Here is an 18368-nt window from a genome sequence, read left to right as displayed (position 1 = left end):
TAGCTGCCATCACAGTACAAGGGCCATGTGAAAGGTCAGCTCAAATCTGTCTGTGGGGGCTGAAAAACCTTGGCAAACCCAAGCACCCCCCAGGAGTGTTACTTGATCCCTGCCATTAGGACATGAGAGTTAGTTTTCACCCATTTGGATGATGGCCTCTCCTTCCCAGTTAGTAAACTGGGAGTTTTGGGAACAATGAGTGAGGGAAAACAGGTGCTTTTAGAAGACTTTCATTAGGTATGGCCAGACTTCTCAGTTTTGACTGCAATTCTGCCCAAGAACAGCAAAATCCAGTTAGAGAACTTAGGAGACTGTGTAACAGTATTTTCTTTGTGAGGACTTTAAACTAGGGAGCCCCAAAAGGTTCAGAAAAATACCCTCAGGGGGTAATTCAGCCACTTCCACAGAATTTCAACCTGCAGCACAACTGAGTCGACCACAGATCTTTTTCAGTAGCTGACCAGCCTGTAGAGCAGCTCTTTTGTCAACATATTGCCCTATGTTTAATAACTTCAGCCTTTCTGGAATGTTAAAAATAATGTTTTCTTCTCAACAAATAAGCTTTAGGGGGAATTTATTACTCATCACGCAAATAGAATCAACAGTGCTTCTAATCCTACTGCGACATCATGCAGGTGTTTGTAATCCAAATAGAGACAGGTGGACTGAAACGCAAAGTTTTCGACGGAAAGAAGGCTCAATAAAGTTTATAGAAACGCTGGAAGCCTTTTTACTTATGCCTTTCCTTTTTACACTACCTAAAGAGAGCAAAGGTAACAGCTTGCAAGATTTCCAGACACAACAAGCTGTAATGGGAAGGGTGGAAATCAGGAAATGTGGATCAACTATAATCACTTTGGTTATCTTTATTTTTTGTGACCCTGCAAAGAAAGTTGTTGGTTTCAATCTGAATTTTTCTAAATAGGAAGGTTGGACGTGATGATCTTAGGGGTCTTTTCCAACCTAGGCAATTCAGTGATTTTAGGGAGAGTCACAAGAGTCTTCAGCTGCCCATTCTGGCAGAGAGCAAGTCAAGCAAGACACTCTAAACCTTACAGTCAATTTTCAGGGAAGAAAAATGAGGAATGTATCTCTTCTTAGTAAAGTGTAAGGAAATGTCAAGACAGCTTGAGACCGGAAGAAAGTTTAAACACCCTGGCATAAACAGTCAAAATAGACAAATCCACACTGTTTTTGACAAACTATAGTTTCAGGAAAGGTAGGGCAGAGGTGGTAGTGCAAAATGTATTTTAAGAAATAGGGACAGAAGTGAAGGCAAGGAGAAAGCAGAAGCAACTTCTGCTTCCTCCATTCCAGTGGTCGGGGGGAGCTGAACTGCCAGCCCATGCTTGAGCACTTCCATGCTTAAGGATACATCTTGTTCAAGTAGTCTTTGAGGACACGTAGAACATTACAGAAACAAAATTCAGCTGTGAAATATATGCACAACAGGTTCCCCTAATATAGCCTGGACAAGGTGAATTTGTCAAGCTGATGTTCATGTCACCAAAATTCAAGCATTATTCAAAGGCAAGGTTGGGAAAAAGAACATTTTTAAATGCCAAATTTCATTTTTAAAAGTGTTCACTGTCCTTGGGTGCCACTTTCTCCTCATCTTCTTCCTTGCATTTGGTTCTTTTCCCTTCTTCTGCAATTGTAGGATGCACTTTGAACCCCTGTTTCCCTCTCCACTCCCAAAATTTCCTTGATTAGTTGTGCCCCCAGAAGTAGTCAAGATTAGAGCACAAGACCTGAACTGCACAGGAGCTCAGGGAAATACCTCTTGAGCACAAGTGGCAGATTTTCCAGAGGTACTCACAAAAGGTACACACTTCTGCAGCTTAAAATTCTACTTATTCTAAAATAAATCCACTTAGACCAGGAATCTAAGCATAGCTCTTTCCAAGCAGACCATAATCTATTGTTAACACCAGTAAGTAAAAACCAGATCAAATGGTTAAAGTATCATTTTCATACTTATGCTAAAGAAGTGTAGGTAACAAAAAATACCCTAAAAATTTGACTGTACATCAGGACTTAAAATGGCAAAACTCAAGCTCAGCAAGAGTTGCAAGAATTTAAAATTTTGTGCTAATTTCTCACAAACCAGAGGGCTGACGAGCTCATACTACAAGTCTTCAGTACTAGCAGGGCTGCTATGATTAGTGGAACCTGCTGTCTCATACATAACTCATGAAGAATTCCCCCCTTTCCTCCCAAGGGAAACAATTTTGCATAACAGTAGCACTTCCCCCCCCCCCACCCGCCCCCGGTAAACCTGTAGAGTTTTAGTACAAGTTAGAGCAAGAAGTAGGTTGGCTCCATGGAGAAAGCATGAATTCCAGAGACAAATTATTTAAATAAGAGGTTTTAGAGACTAACAGTGTAATTACAGTTCAGCTGAAGAGAGGGAGGAAAAAAAAAAGCTTTCTGCTCTTCTCCGCATGAGGTCCAGCTGCAGTGGAGCCAACAGGCAGCTCCCAACACTGCGTGCAGGCTGACACGAACTCATGCAAACGAGTAAATCCAGCACGTACAAACAGAATAATTCCACTCTGTTGAGTATTCTCTTATATTTTATTTATAAAGGGCAGTAACATTTGAACATCACCATTCTAAATTAATTACTCCACAGAGGCTGACAATCTACTTCCTAGACAGAAATAGCTGCTCCTAGCTTTTGCCTTATTGCAGTTGCTGCTCTGATCTGCCACCACAGGATCAAAACCCAACTGATTTCATGAGTCCCCAGTACCAGGACTATTTGGTTTTCACAACCTCAAAAAGTTGGAGACAAAAGAATCCAGGATCAGGTACAGAAATTCAAGTGAGCAGTTGCTGCTGAAGGGGATAAAAAGCCTCTTAAGCTCTTCAACACATTTAAAACATTTTTAAAATGGGCTTCTAGTTAGTATCTATAGAAAAACATCTTAAAGAGAGACATACAGGCTAAGGAAAATTATGAATATAACCATTTAAAATGCAAATTTCAGATGCATCTAGTCACTAATCAGGAAGTATTGTAGAGCAGCATCTGGGATTCAGGAATATTATAAATACCCTAAAAATAATTTTCATGAGCAGTTTTGGAGACTGTCAGTTCACTTTTTGCTCCATTAAAGCTCAGCTGTACAACTCCGTGTGTTTAGCACATGTCATCATGAAAAAACACATTTTTAAGTTTGTTAAACCAATTCTCACTTGAGTTGTCAGATGGTGGCACCAATCATGCATACAAGCCATGGGAACAAGTTCAGGCTCCACCACAGACATTCTGCTTCACAACATTTTCTGTTCCATTTGAACACCTACTCCTAGGAGGTGTTACAAGATGTCTTCAAAGCTGAAGGCATGTGCCACTTACACAGTGCTTTAAATACTCAGCAACAGGGCAGGAGCCTCAAAGTGCCAAACAAGGACAAGCCCCAGGCTTGACAGATTGAAATGGACAATGCTGCAGGTCTGTCTAAAGATTTGGCTATTTGAGGGAAAGAAACAACTTTATCCAGCATTTCCCAATGTAGAAAATGAAAACAAACTCAGCCCGTCCCAAAAGTCATAGAAAGTATTCTCCTATCCTATCGTCTCTCCCCAAGGGCCAAAGCATCCAAAAGCCACATTTATTTCCAAGTGTATATTGATTATTCCAGTCACTGATGCTTGCCCAGCCTGGGAGGTAACTTAACTGCCACTGTAGGATCAGCAAAGGAAATGAAAGAGCAAGAACAGCTGGGGGATAAGGCTGCAGATAAGAACACACACAAGTCACCTACTCATTTGCATTTTAAATCTAACACAATTTTCAGAGAAAACTGGAAATGACAGAGATCAAAGGCAGCTTTCCTAGCAAAATGCTAAATGAAGCAAGTAAAACATAAAACACTTGAACCTAGTGCCTCTTTCATTAGTGCCCCAGTGAAACAGATAACTACACAAATGCTCCATTTCTAAGGCTGTAAGACTGGGCAGAGAAAGAACAAATGCATTCACTTGGTCACTTTCCTATGTAAATATTCTATTCCCAAGTCACAGCTTCATCTCCGTGGCTAGGACCCATCACACTAGCACTGAAAAAAGTAAGGGCAGGGGGAAGAAGGGAAATAGGCTTATCCTCTGCTACACTGTCTTAATTAAGAGTAGCTGCTCAGACATTAACTAACACAGCAAAGTATTCATCCAGACTCCTGTGTGAATTTTGTAATTCACATCGAATCCCACAGTGGGGTTATCATTAGCCCAGCCACCTTGAGGTCAACTTGGCTCTAGCTAAAGAAGATCCGGTCTCTTCTCTTGACCACGCAATGCAGACAAACCCATGGACCTAACAGACACCTCAGGTCTCACTGCTGCAACAACCCTCTGCTGTCACACCTGGAAAGGACATTCTGCAGTTCAACACCACAGGCCAGAAGAAAGGTGATGCCACAGAGCCACACAGGAAAAACTCAAAACTCATCTCCACTAGGTCCTGTCTGCTGTAGAATCTTTTGCTGATGTGAATGGCTTTAAATGTGCTTTTCTGGGGGAGCTGGAGGATGTGTGTAGGTGTGTTGGTTGGATTTTTAAAGTTGTTTGTTGTTACGGTTCTAAAATTAGCTTTGATTCTTCAAACCTTTTAAAATGCATATAAATAGAATTATAAAAAATTAGCAAAGGTTGTAATTCAGGGATAAAGAGCAAGTATGGAAACCTGCCATCTTCAGTACAATAAAACACTTATAATACAACACTTCAGTCTCACAGCAGTTGTGAAAATGTTCAAACATTATCTTAAGTAGTTCTTCTAGTTCAGTTTTCTACTGTAAAATTAATCAAGTTTCGTAAATTAAAGCCCCTTTTTGCTCAATTTGAGATTATAAGATTTGCTCCAGTGTTGTTAGGGCACTAATGCCTAATTTTCTTACATTTTCATAGAATAGGATTAGTTTAGCCCAGCACTTTTTTTTTCCCCTGAAGTTCAGGCTTTAGTATTTGATTTGTGGTATGTAGCCCCTAGCAATTTTAAAGCACAAGGGATTTTATCAAGGGGTCATACAGTTCACTCCTTGTTAGGATGAGCTCTACACAGAAAAACTGGATTTCTTATCTTCCCTTGCTTAGTTGAATCCTTATTAATTGTAGAGAGAAATCAGAAAAGTCTGAATATCACTACAAACAATTAGCAGGGCTCTGCACACAAACTGGAAATCTATGAAGACACTCCCAATCCTTAATACATGTCACTAAAAATCATAATACTTTCTTCCCTCAAGCTGCAATCAAGCTTTTGCTATTTTAATTTAAAACAGTAAATTAAATAAAAGTTAGTTAATTAACACCCAGGATGTCCAAGAATAACAATGTTATTGATCTGAAATTCTCAATCCCTCATCACAATAGTTAACACAACAGAAATGTCACCTGATCGAAGAGGGGAGGCAGCATTTTTGTGTTGCCAGTAAATAAAAACAAAAGCACGTTGCATTTGTTGCAGTTTGACAAGCAGGTTGAACAAAGCAGATAAATAATTTATCAAGCCAAAATGTGATTTGCTGCTATGCCTGTGCTAACACTTATCTGTCACGCCTGGCATATCACAAGCTGGACCTTTCAGAGAGGCTGTAACAACTCTGGCAAAGGCAGCTGAGCTTCAAATTAGCACCATCTCCCTGGTTATCACAGAATGCAACATGTGCTAAGGCAGTGTCACAAAATCAGCTGAGCTGACCACTAGCCATAGTCAGTGTTTGTTCAACATTCAGAACTCCTACAACCTTCAGGTAGCTCACAGAGCTCATCTTTCTCTACTTTCAGGGACAAGTTTAAATAATCATCATGAAAACCTTCTAAATAAAAATAAAGATGCCATATTTAAAGTGGAATGTGTTTACTCCTTGCTTGCAAAGACCACTTTACTCCTTCAGACTGGAATACTCTCGTAACTATGTATCCTGCACAGAAATACCTTCAGCAACACAAACTTCGTCTAAGCAAGTCCAAACTCTTCTACAGAACACACACTTTGTTAAGATCAGCTATTTCTTTCCCACGCCCTTCATCCTGATGGCTACAGAAGTTGGCTAATGGAACATAACCTACTGTCAGATTACTTCCACACATAAGAGGAACAGTATTGGAGAAGTTTGCACTCAAACCAGGCTTTGAACACTTCAGCAGATCTGAAGAATGCAAGCCCCTTATAGCAGCATCCCTTTGTGACACAGATTTCCAACTGCCAGGCTGCCAAATCAACTACATTTCAGATAATTGTACTTGGTTTTATGTCTCTGTAGTGTTCTGACAGTTTTGCCATTTTAGACTGCAATATTGATCACATATTGATGGCAATTATCATCTTAATTGAAGGCCACCAGCCAGGGAACATGACCTAAGCACACCTCTACAAATCAACCATCACATACAGCAGAGCTGCCACTCACAGCTAAGTCACAGAATAATGGAGCTTGGAAGGGCCTCTGGAAGACACCCAATTCACCCTCCTGCTCAAAGCAGTCTAATTAGATTAGAGTGCTCAGGGACTTGTCTGGGTATCTCCAAGGATGAGGATTCCACAACTTTTCTGGGCAACCAATTCTAATATTTGACCTATTTCACTACAAAGCACATAGTGCTTGCAATTTGGCTGAATCATTAATTCAGAAAATTGTTTCTCACACATTAAAATCATCAAGACCACACGAAGTTCATCCCATTACAACAAATGGGAAATTATGGAGGAGTGCATAAAGAAGGGAGAGGAAGGATGAATGTGAAGACAGCTTCACTCACACCAGGAAAAATACTGGCACATTTCTTCAGCAGGCCTTGAATTTCTGTTCTCTAGGACAGACACCACGACACAACAGCCAATGCAGGTGAAGTCACAGAGGAGGGAGGGGAAAGAGGAGTAGGGAGACAGTGCTCCCCTCATTAATTATCTTCCTGCTTCTAATTGAAACTGTTCCACTCTATCCTGACACAGAAAAATGGTTTTCATGCAGGAACTGAAAATGCCACCTCAGCATCAACTGTTAGCAAACACTCAATTCTCTTAAGGAGAATTGACAAAGAAAATAAGTGTGGTGACAAACACTCATGTGGACAGAACCTGTGGTGACTGTCAAGTGTATGATCAGAACGGGAAAAGTAATCTTGACTTTGCTGAACCAAATTGTGAAGTGATCAAAATCCTGTCAAGGAAAACTTCTTTTAGCACATAAGGAAGCTGGTTTGTATATCACATAAAAGCAAAAACCTTAAAAATTCAAGATTATGACCTTTTACTTGAAACACCACCTGGATAATTTGAGTCATAAAAACAATCTCTAAGCACCCCTGAATTAATTATGATGACATCTACTGGGAACAGTAGATTATTCACTTCTTCAGAAAAACAATTTCTAGCTATGCCCCAACCCTATGATAGAAGGAGAAAGAGGAAATGGAGCAGTAGTTTATAGTTTAAAAACAAAACAATTTTAGCATATATTAATTAATATGTTTAGTGCTCCTGCATTAACCACACAAAAAGTTCTCAGAGCACCATGGTAATAACTTCACACTTCTGATTAGATTTAGGAGTAGAGAAATTACAATGAGATGACAAAGAATGGTGATTTTTCTTCTCTTTTTTCCCCCTGGTTCTTGCCAAACCATCAGCACATATTCATACACTTTAGATCTGGGTATTTGGCACTTAGCATGAAGGCCGATAGTTTTGGGTGACATAAAACCTGAATAACAAATACTGAGACTGAATTTAACTCCTCCCAATGTCAATATATACAGAAAAAAAAAAAAAGGGGTGAAGACTGTAAAGGCATCAGGACAACTGTAAACTGTTCAAAGTGAAAAAACAGTAAATCAAGATTTTAAGTAGGAATCCCTCAGCTTCCTTATTTTACTTTTTTAAGTAACAAGACGGGCCACCTTCACCCCTCCCACTAAGACCCCAGTCACCAACAAGTTCCTGTGAAGCAAAAGGAAAAGCATGAAGCTGGAGAGCTGCAACACTGTCAGAAGGAAGCAGCAATCTCGCCTTTCTTTGGAAAAGGTTCAGCAAGTAGTATTTACAGTACATGAAGTTTAGAGAAAGCTGTCAGTGAGCATCTCCTGAGAGGCAGTACCACACACTGCTACAGAGCCACTAGACAGAAGGGTAGGGGACCCACTGTCCTGTCAGGGTTACAGAAACCATAGAAGCAGCTTTTACCACATAATGCCCACAAGCAAAAAAAATAAAAAAAGAGGCCAAGCACTTTTCCTCTTCACTCAGCTGTTTTACAATTGCAAGCCAAAGGTCAACTATCTTCACTCACTTTTGGAAACCAGCCACAAGATTACCAACAACCAGCTTAATGGCTCCAGTTCAAGTGCTATTCAATCAGGTCCTGAATCTGTGGGTAGGCAGCAGTAATGGCACATGACATCATAGGCAAGTTATCTGCTGAGGTCAGAGCAGCCAGACCGGGCATCTCTGCCTTCTCTCCCCACAGGGAGAAACATGGACTTCCAAGGACCGGGAATTAAACTGTTAGAGATTTTGTTCTTGTGTTGTGTGACACATTTTGCTACAAATCAAGGCTCTGCCATCCTCTAACAGCCAGACCTGGCTCTCTGGAGCGCATCAGCACAAGTGCCTCACAGTTAAAAGGCTTCACTGTACATGAAGTAACACATGGCCCTCAGCAAGGGACACTGAAGGATGCAGAGGATGTCCTCTTCTCAACTCCTTTAAGGACAGGAGGATTGACCTGGTTAATGAGAGACATCACACAGGGCACATGACTGGGATGCCCCTAAGATTTCTTAGTCATGAGCAGAACTCTAACAAACAGATCTGGCATTTTGGGTGGAAACTAATTTCCACAACTTCAAACACATTTGAAGTGAAACAGATTTTTCAAAGCAACAAAGTTTGTCGGTATGGGTAAATTGGAACAGTTGCAACTAGTTTGGTTTTATTTGTCTGAAATTCGCCAGCTTTACACAGTGAATCTAACCACACTGCACAGAACTCAGCTCAACTATGTGCTGAAGGATTCCTGAAAGTCCTGATGTTTCCACTGACTTTAGTGATAATCTTGAGCAATTTACCACTTCTATGGCTCAGTTTATGCATCAATGAGGTAAACATGTAAAATTTGTGAGCATTTTCATATGAATATGAGCTGAAAAGAAAGGAAATGCAGATTGAAGAACTGTGCATAAATGCTTTGAGGAAGCATTCAGCCTAGGTTTAGGGTAAAGTAGGAAAATCCTTTGTATTCTAGGAAAAATATAATTCTTAATGCAGTGTAACAGCATACCTATGTTTTTATTTGTGCGAAAAAAATTGTATCTATGATGACATCAAGTAGCCAGGACTCAAGAACATCTTACTATCAGCCACTGTGCACAGATGCAAGACTTTTAACACAGACTAAACTTCAAAAACGCTAAAAAAATGCATTTTTCCTTTAATTCTTAGAGAACATTTTTAAACAAATGAAAATTTTATTATATCTTTTCATGTACTTAAACAAACTTCTACCCCAACTAAATGAAAATAGCTGAGAATATACTTTACAATAAACTATATTTCATTAAACTTCATTTTTCCTTCCTGTTCAGCATTTTCTAAAAGCTGACTTCAGCTATGCTCTACTTCAAATACACTGTAAAAGTTGAGGGCAGCTAGTAGTAACCCAAAATAGAATAATACAGCTCCGGTTTAAAAAAAACAAAAAAAAACCCACAAAAAACAAGGTTATCACAAAAGATTTCCAAAATTCAAACACTCTCAAACATTTAAAAATAGCACTAGGAAATATCTTGGTAATTTACACACACAGTGGCACTGAGGTGTACAGGTCTAACAGGAGTTTTCAGGCCAATTATGTGGCAGGGTGCTGTAGGACATACACAGATGCAACCATTTTATAAGTTAAAATCTCAAAGCATGATATGCTTTAGCAACCTTTATCTGTTTATTGCCTCACACTTTTAACAATGACACAATTGAAATATCAGCTATGAAAGATACATAGTAGGTTTACACATAAAGGTTATTTTTTCTAGCTTATTTTAAAATAGTAGTTAAAATCAAGCCCTTTCCTGGCAAAAAATATTGAGCAGATGAGTAATCCCACTGAGGTCTGCAGGACTTGATTTGTCAGCATACACACAGTTACAGCCGTACATCTGCAGGAAAAGCACCTCTCAAAACTGCTTCTACTCCAAGCATTTTAGAAAAAAAGCAGCTTAAAGATACCTTAACACCAAATATATCACACTAGGAAGGTAAAGCCCACCTTTATGGAGAAACAGTGACTGTGAATGAATTCCATTAAAGCATTTTGCAATATGGCTCTTATTACTTGAAAGCAACAAAGCTCTGAGCTACACTTCACCGAGGCCAAATCATTGAGGATTTCTGTATTTTACTCCCCCCACAAAATAAAACTTTGGGCTTGTTCTGTGTATCGGGTTTTATTACAGTTGTAGAAACTCAACTGTTTTTTCAAATTCCTGTAATATAGTCAAAATGAAGTCTAGAAAGCCTTTGATATATTGAAAGAACTATAGACTAAAATTCCTCTAACACACTCCAACATTCACTTACATCTGCACAGTTCCATTATATATTCAGCCACAAGCTTATCACTCCAGTTCATCACAACTGAAGATAAAACTCAGCTTCAATATTTGACAGCCTGATGCTAAAAGATTATCTACTGAGAAATAATCCAATCACTGGTCTTTGATATTAGAATCCTTGGCAGGAGGCAAAGAAAAGGAATACCAAATTGATCTTGATTACTTCATGGGGCTTTCTCTCATAATCTCTACACTGAATTCCCCCTTATCTTGTACTTCTGCTTATTTTCTGCCGTGTTTATGACTAAGTTTTCAAATATTCCAATCTCAGAAGAGATAACTGAGAGACTTTGGGATGCATGCTTAATACTGAAACAAAACAGGCTCTCCTGTTCTCAGAGGTGTGACTGGATTTTAGAGGATCTTGAGGCTCCGTATTAAAAGGAGATGGCATTCTCTGGAGACCTAAAAGAGGGTCAGGTCAGATGGACAGGAAGATACTCAGAGAGAAACTGAACAGCCCAGGAGTAAAGAGGGAACTCCCGAGCCCGAGCCCACCACTTACCTTAAGGATATCCCCCCGTTTGAAGCTCAACTCGTCATCCGCGGTGGCTTTGAAGTCGTACTTGGCGATGGCTTCCATGCTGGGGCTGCCGCGCCCGGCAGTGCGGGCGGTGGGCAGGAAGCGCTCCCCGAAGCCTCCGCTCCTCCCGCGGCGGCGGCTCCCGGCTCCGTGCGAGGCGCCGGCCCCGTCTCTCACATACAGGGAGGCCGGGGGACGATCCGCCCTAGGGGAGGGGGAGGAGGAGGAAGAGACGGGCCATTAGGGGAAGTGGCACGGATCGATGGCCAGGGCCGCGCCCAGCGCCGCTCCCTCCGCCCGGCGCGGCCGCCGCTTCCTCCCGCCGCTGCTCGCCCGGGCCCGGCTCGCCCGAGTGACGCGTCCCGCGGCCAATGACTGCCCCGGCGCTCCCGGGGGCGGGAGCGGCACCGCCACCGGCCGCCGGGAGCCACTGCCGGTCCTCGCCCCGGGGCTCGCAGCGTCCCGCGGCGGAGCCCTGCCGGCCGGGCCCTCCCCGCTCCCGCCTCTCCCGGGGATCTCTCCCTCTCCTCGCACCGGTAATTACAGCGATGTAACGGGGGGAGAACGTGGCCAGCCGGCCCCCCGAGGGCCCGGGAGGAGAGCCTCGGGCTCAGCACCACGGGACCGGCACAGCCCGTGGTAGCCGAGGGGATGCGCTCCGCTCCCCACCGGCTGCCCTGGGAAAGACCCATCTGGAGATGCCCGCACCGATGGTTTGTGTTCTGCCATTCATACGGCTCCCGTCCATTTAAATACAAGCTAGACAAAGCACACAGTGCTATTGGGTTTTTGGAATGGAAATGCCTATCAGAAAGTGTCCTCAAATAATCTGACACAGAAACAAAAGTTTGGGCTGACTCTAAGTGAAAGCAACCGTCCTAAAATTCCAGTGCTTTGAGCAGCAGAACACGTTAAAAAATCTTTGTAATTCAGTGTGACAATCAATAAGTTTGTGTCTCTTATGGGCTCAAAGAAGACATTAAATCAAACCGGGCAAGTCGTATATACACACCGAAACCACTGAAAAGGCTTAAATCCTGCCCTCAGGTTTGAATGGGAATGATTTTTATAACTCCAGCTACACTTGATAGCACAGAAGCTAAATAGTCAGAAAAAACCACCAAAGCACAAGCAAGATAGTCTGTAAGTTAAAACCCACCATGAATACCTCCTTGAAAAGCTAACAGAGAGCTGGCACTTGTCAATGATAATTCAATACCGAAGAGATCTGACAAACACTGGTGAACCCACGCACCTGCTAATTCAGGCTCTGGTTGTGGCCCAGAAAGAGCCCTGCTGCATGCAAAGGCAGCAGATGGCAACAGTAATTCCTCATTTCAGAGAAAAACCTGCCTTACATAAATGCAGTTCAGCAATTAAGTGCTTATATTCCATGAGCCCCACGTTTGCCCAACCTTCAGCTCCCTGTAGAGAATAATGAAGCTCGAGGCAAACACTGGAACTGAGATTCTATCACAGGAATCTGGCAGAATCAGAGGTTTTTACAGGATTCACCTTGATCAAAAAAAGACAAGCTTAGCAGGGTCCCCACATGGACAGAGCTTTGGGATTTCTCCGGTCTTCCTACACAGCACTACTGAAAGGGCAGCAAGGGTGAAAACAGTCACCTGCCACAAAGATCCCAAAAGAACAATCTCCCTGTGCTACCATAACTGATGGAAATAAATGCACTGGATCCAAGCTTTGACCAACACCAATAATGAAATCATAAAGTGGATCATCTTAACTACATTTTGGTAATTATGAAAGACTTAATTTTAGTCTCAAGGCTGATGAAAAACCTCCTTTCTGCTGTGAGTCTTCCACATCATACCAGCACACTCATCCAAACAGCAATAATTACTTCCCTTTGTTGGGGAAGATGAAATAGGAAAGCCCTATAAATATGATGGCCTGGCAAAAGAGTCAGAAAATACAGATATTGAGATGAGAACAAGATTTCAAATACCAAACCTTAATTACTGAGCAACTCGAAAACAATAATACAGCCAAGTTGAAAGCAATCCCCCCTTCTGATTAAACAATGCCCTTTACCTACAGATAGATCCAAAGGTCAAATGGAATGTTCTCTCTCACCCCCCAATGTATGGTTCATCCCACACCTGTAACCCTCCCCTGAAGTATCAGGTATCTGTAACCCCATTGGTCCAAGTCCTGTTCCAGCCCACCTTGAAGCCCCCTGATCAGGTGTGGCTGAAGGACTGGATGCTCTCTCGGAACTTCCTCTTGGGACGCTCACCTGGAACCCTCTCTCTCTCCCCCCACTCTCCCTGCGCCTGCCACAAGTTGTGGCTAGCAACTCCAAGCAGGGCCCTTCACCCTTTATAATAAACCACATTTTCTAAAGACCTGACTTCAGAGATCCTTCATCACCACCCATCCAAACCGTCCTGGAGCCCAGCAGTCCCCGCACCCTTCACCAGAAGTATTTTCTCTTTGCTGCTTCTACTGTGTTGTGTTCACCATCTCCTCATCTTTCCAACCTGGCTTCTTGGGGTTTGTCAACTGATGGTACTGATAATTTTCTGCTATTATAGCACCATTAAAGGGCAACATGAATGACAGTGTAAGAAGCAATGGAAAATGCAAACTCATCGCTTGTTGTCTACCTGTCCTGTATCTTTCATGGTAAATATCATCTATTCCTAGTTCTTCTTAAATATTACTGGCAGCAACCTTTGGGTATTTCTAACACCACCAGGCCACATGTGAAGATAAACACCTCCAGCCAAGGGAGTGTGGCTTGAAAACCTCAAGTTCCAAACCTAAGAATGTAACATCAAGTTGCACAACTTAAACTATACACTAAATGCTTGAGACACATTTAAAGAAAGAAACTGCTTCAACTTATGAATATTCCTTTTTTAGGGGTACACAAGTATTGCTACCCAGCACTGCACTACCAGCTAATAACTACTTTTTTTAACTGAAGGTGTTAATACACAACTTTCTTAGAAAAACTGATGCACCATTTCCAAGAACTATACTGGCATTTCCCTGAGCTTAGTAACAGCACAATGTCGGGAAATTTTCCAGCACAATTCAAGATGAAAGAGATTCATCATGCAATACTCTTTAAACATGCATTAGTACTACTACCACCATCAGATATATTGTCAACATAGAAAGGAGTGATGTTTCCTTCCAGGTAACAATGTTAACAGCAGCTGCAGTGTGGAGCAAAACTTTAGCCTTCCTGACTTTAGACAAAAGTGTAGCTGAAGTTTAGGCACTGAAGTTACATCTGAAAGAGGGAAAAGCTTTGAAAATGTTAAACCAAGATACTCACACAGCAAACGTCAGGAAAGGTAAAGCCAAAGCATAATTCCCTTAAATTCTCTTAAGGAAGCATTTGCTGCTTACAATCTTATTAAGTAAGTTCTTACACACATTCAACCATGCTGTTATTAAAACATGAACAAACCAACTGTGTGAGTGGGGAAAAAAAGCACAGCTGTATCTGCTTCAGGCAGAGAGCAGTGCAACACGACACGTTACTGCAGTGAACCCAGTCCACAGACTGCAAATGGAGTAAGACTGGTATGAATGAATAACAGGCAATATATGAATACAATGATTACATGTTACAAAAATTGTCAGATGATCTTGCTAGAAAAATGACTAAGACTTCTCAAAATATCAGTGTTTCTCACCTTACTGTGACTTCGGTTAAGACTTCCTTTGCTCTTAAAAATACTGGGAGGGGTGAGAGGAAGCAAAGGCAGCAGATGCAGTCAACAGTAAATGCTCATTAGTAGTAGTGCTGCAGCTCAGGATGGAATAAAAGTAATTATAAATACCAACCTCCCTGTTGTGGCCAACAGGAAACAATTCTCATGTTCACTTCAACAGATATTTCAAAAAGCACATAGGCAAAGGTGAGCTTTTTTCATTACTCTTAGAAACAACATGGTTTATAAACAAAAGAGAGCTTTCTCATTGTCCTCTTTTCACCGTTTTACTGCTCTTCTGGAAAGTGATACAGGCAGGAATAGAACAACAGTTTAGAAAAGCCAAAGAGAGGCAAGATAGATTCACTGGGAGATTTTGGAAAGAATCAGATCCTCAACTTCATCAGCTGTTTTAGGACAAAACATTATTGAGGGTGGTAGAAAGAAAAATGTGTGCATACATCATCTGGAAGACATGCAGAAATGTAAGTGTCAGGCTCTAGACAAAAGAATAGAAAGTTAAAATTGTAAGGGCAGAACACTAATTCAAATTAACCAAATAAGGAAGTATAACACAATAAAGGAACAAAATAAAATATAAATTATATTTTTAACATATAAACCCCAGAACATTCAGGATCACAAATTATCCCCATGATCTACCAGCTTAAAAGTGATTCAACTTCCTTCAGGACCAGACAATTCAAGATATCACTTACAAAACTAAGCTACAGCACAAAGCACAGAAATACTTATCAGATCAAAACATTTTATCAGGTAACAGAAATCTTCACCTCTGCCAGAATTTATTTACTGGCAGTTCTTTTTTTTTTTTCTTCTTATTTTAAACAGTCTAAAACTGCTTTAAAAGCTACAAGTTTAACTGGTATTATCAAATACTCAAAATACTGCATGACAATCAACCTAAGAGATGACAACAACTGAAAGGTCTTTTTGTGGCACAAATTCTCAATATCCAAAGTTGGCACAGAAATGGATTACAAACAACACCGTGTTTGAAGATTGATTAACCATCTGTGGTCCTTCAGATTTTGTCCCTTGACCCCGGGCATTTAATAATTTTTGAAACAAAGAATTAACTTCCCTAAGCACTGTATCTGTGAATTGCTCTTGCAGTTACTAACTGTGCTACAGAATAGTTTTCACTGTAGGTTATAAAAGAGGTGTCTGAGTCAGATGTTGTGGGAGTTAACAAGGCTGCATCCTTGTCTTCTATAGATTATTTGAAACTATATTGGCAAGTCAAACCTTATCCCACAAAACCAGCACTGGTTCTCAAGAAGGAATTTCAGAAGAGAAGGAAGAGGCCAAGAGAAAAATATCCTTCGTCACAGAAACTCACGTTTGAAGCATGACCTCAAATGTATCTGGAGACAGTGCAGCAGGGATGTTATCCTGACTACAGGGTACTTGCTGCTTTTTAGCCTTTGGAATCGGCCTTAAGTTGCAGAACTCTTTTTGGGGAATACAAAAGATAAGCCCCAAGAACCACGACCAGCCAGCACTCCCCACCTGTAGAGCAGAGAGAAAAGCGACCCCCGCCCGGTGCTCCCCGTACGTGAGCCGGGAATCCCGCCGAGCAGATGACGCCTCTGGAGCCCAGAGCTTATTTCAACCACCCCCCCCCACCGACAGAGCCCGCATCCTCTCCACTCCCCCGCGACCCCGGCAGGCCGGGGCCCGGCGGGACACGGGACCGGCGCCAAAGCGAGTCCTGCGGAGCGCAGCGAGGAGAGCGGAGCACCGCGGGGCCCAGGCCGCGGCACCGGGGGCTCAGCGTGTGCCCTCCCCGCTCCCCGCCCCGGCACGGACCCCGGTGGGCGGCGGCCCTCCACACGCCCGGACTCACCGCGCAGCGCTGGGCGCTCCCGCCGCCTGCCCGGCCCCGCGCGGCCCGGCCCGGCCGCCGCTCCAGCGCCGCCTCAGCCGCCGCTCCGGCCCCGGCCCGGCCCCCCGCCCGCCGCGCCGCCGGTCCCGCAGCAACTCTCGCGAGAGCCGCCCTGTCAGCGCCCTCCGCGGGAGCCTGCGCGCTCACCGCCCCGTCGGGAGCGCGGGCACTCCTCGCGCATGCGCAGTGCCGGGCCGACCTGCCCTGCCCTGCCCTAGCCCCTGGCGTCCGCCTCGGGAGCCCACCGGGAGCTGCGGGGCTCGTGTAGGAGCGAGCGCGGAGCGGGAGGGGAGAGACAGCATCCGAGCAGCGCGGCAGTCACGGGCCGCGCCAAGTGCCTGAAAGGAGGGTGTAGCCAGGCGGGAGTCGGGCTTTTCCAGGCAGCTAGCCATAGGACAAAAGGGCAAAGTGAAAACTGCGCCAGGGGAGGTTGTGGTTGTATATCAGGAAGAATTTTTCCACCGAAATGGTTATTAACCACTGCAACGGGCTGCCCAGGAGGTGGTGGAGGCACGGTCCCTGCAGGTGTTAAGGCAAGACTGAACGTGGCACTCAGTGCCATGGTCTGGTTGACATTGTGGTGTTGGATCACAGGTTGGCCTCGCTAGTCTCTGTGGTCTTTTCCAATCAAATTGATTCTGTGATTCTGCTATCGAGGCTCTATTAACACCCCGGGGAGGAAACCCCGAGTACCAGTTTCTGGAGGAGAAATGATGCTGCCTTTTTGCACAATACTTGCTTAATTTGTCAGTGTCTCCACTTGTCTGTAAGACAGGGCCATCTGCCACACCATGGAGCCAGCAAGGAGGAATTGATCTAGAAATTCTCTAATTACCAGAGATAAACCCCAGCTTGTCCAGGCAGTGTCTGAGCAGACACCGAGGGGTGCAGAGCTGCTCACCAAGCTCAGAGCAAAGAATACACCTGGTGAGCCGTTACTTGACAACTGCCATCTCTCCTGAGCGGTGATTAAGGCACCCATGCTGTAGGAACAAATAGTTTAATCACACATGACAATTACAGCATCCACAGAGGCCAAAATTCAGGTTGCACAGGCAACTAATATCAGGGTTTGCATGGATTACTCTCCTGACATTCTTTTACCTTGAAAATACTCTCAATTATACAGTAAAGCAGTTGCTCAGGTAAAACATCAGGCCTCAATTCTTTGATACAGGCATAAATAAAAAAAAACTTTCCTCTGGCTTTAGGAAGGAAAGATGGTTTCTGAACAAGGAAAGCCTTTCTAGGACTGTACTCAACCCTGTAGGGAGGAGTTACTACAGGGTTACTTTTGTCCCTCCCCACTGCACCTCCAGAAAGACTGGAAGTGGGCAGTCGAAGCACAGCACAACCACAGTGTGAAGACATCAAGTGCAGAACTCACAGCTGGGCTTATGTAAGTTTAGCATTGTTGTGAACCAAAGTCTACAATTTAGTCACAGATAACTGATATTTTGTTGTATGACAGAGATGCACGTTTTCAGCCTCCAATTAAACCCCTTTTAAAAAATAAACCATGGCACTAATTGCTCTTCTCAGCTGGAGTCTGCCAGGGGGATTATGGTTATATCCATACCAAGGCCAGAGGACCATCAGAATATTTACCGCAACCTCAGACAATCCA

The 18368-nt window shown here is 43.1% G+C and overlaps 1 protein-coding gene across 1 annotated transcript in view; it reads right to left on the bottom strand.

Moving 5' to 3' along the window:
- The window catches only part of GRB2 (growth factor receptor bound protein 2), a 50434-nt gene extending 33665 nt beyond the window's left edge, over positions 1-16769 (bottom strand). Inside the window, exons 1-2 of the mRNA XM_053960174.1 lie at positions 16703-16769; positions 11123-11345 (exon numbers count right to left, since the gene is read on the bottom strand). Of these exons, the coding sequence (XP_053816149.1) occupies positions 11123-11200 (78 nt within the window). The 5' untranslated portion in view covers positions 11201-11345; positions 16703-16769. The remainder of the gene's footprint in view (positions 1-11122; positions 11346-16702) is intronic.
- Positions 16770-18368: the final 1599 nt, after the last annotated feature.

Source organism: Vidua chalybeata, chromosome 19 (genome assembly GCF_026979565.1).
Source record: "Vidua chalybeata isolate OUT-0048 chromosome 19, bVidCha1 merged haplotype, whole genome shotgun sequence".
Taxonomy (NCBI): Eukaryota; Metazoa; Chordata; class Aves; order Passeriformes; family Viduidae; genus Vidua; species Vidua chalybeata.
This window is presented reverse-complemented; position numbering and strand designations above follow the sequence as displayed.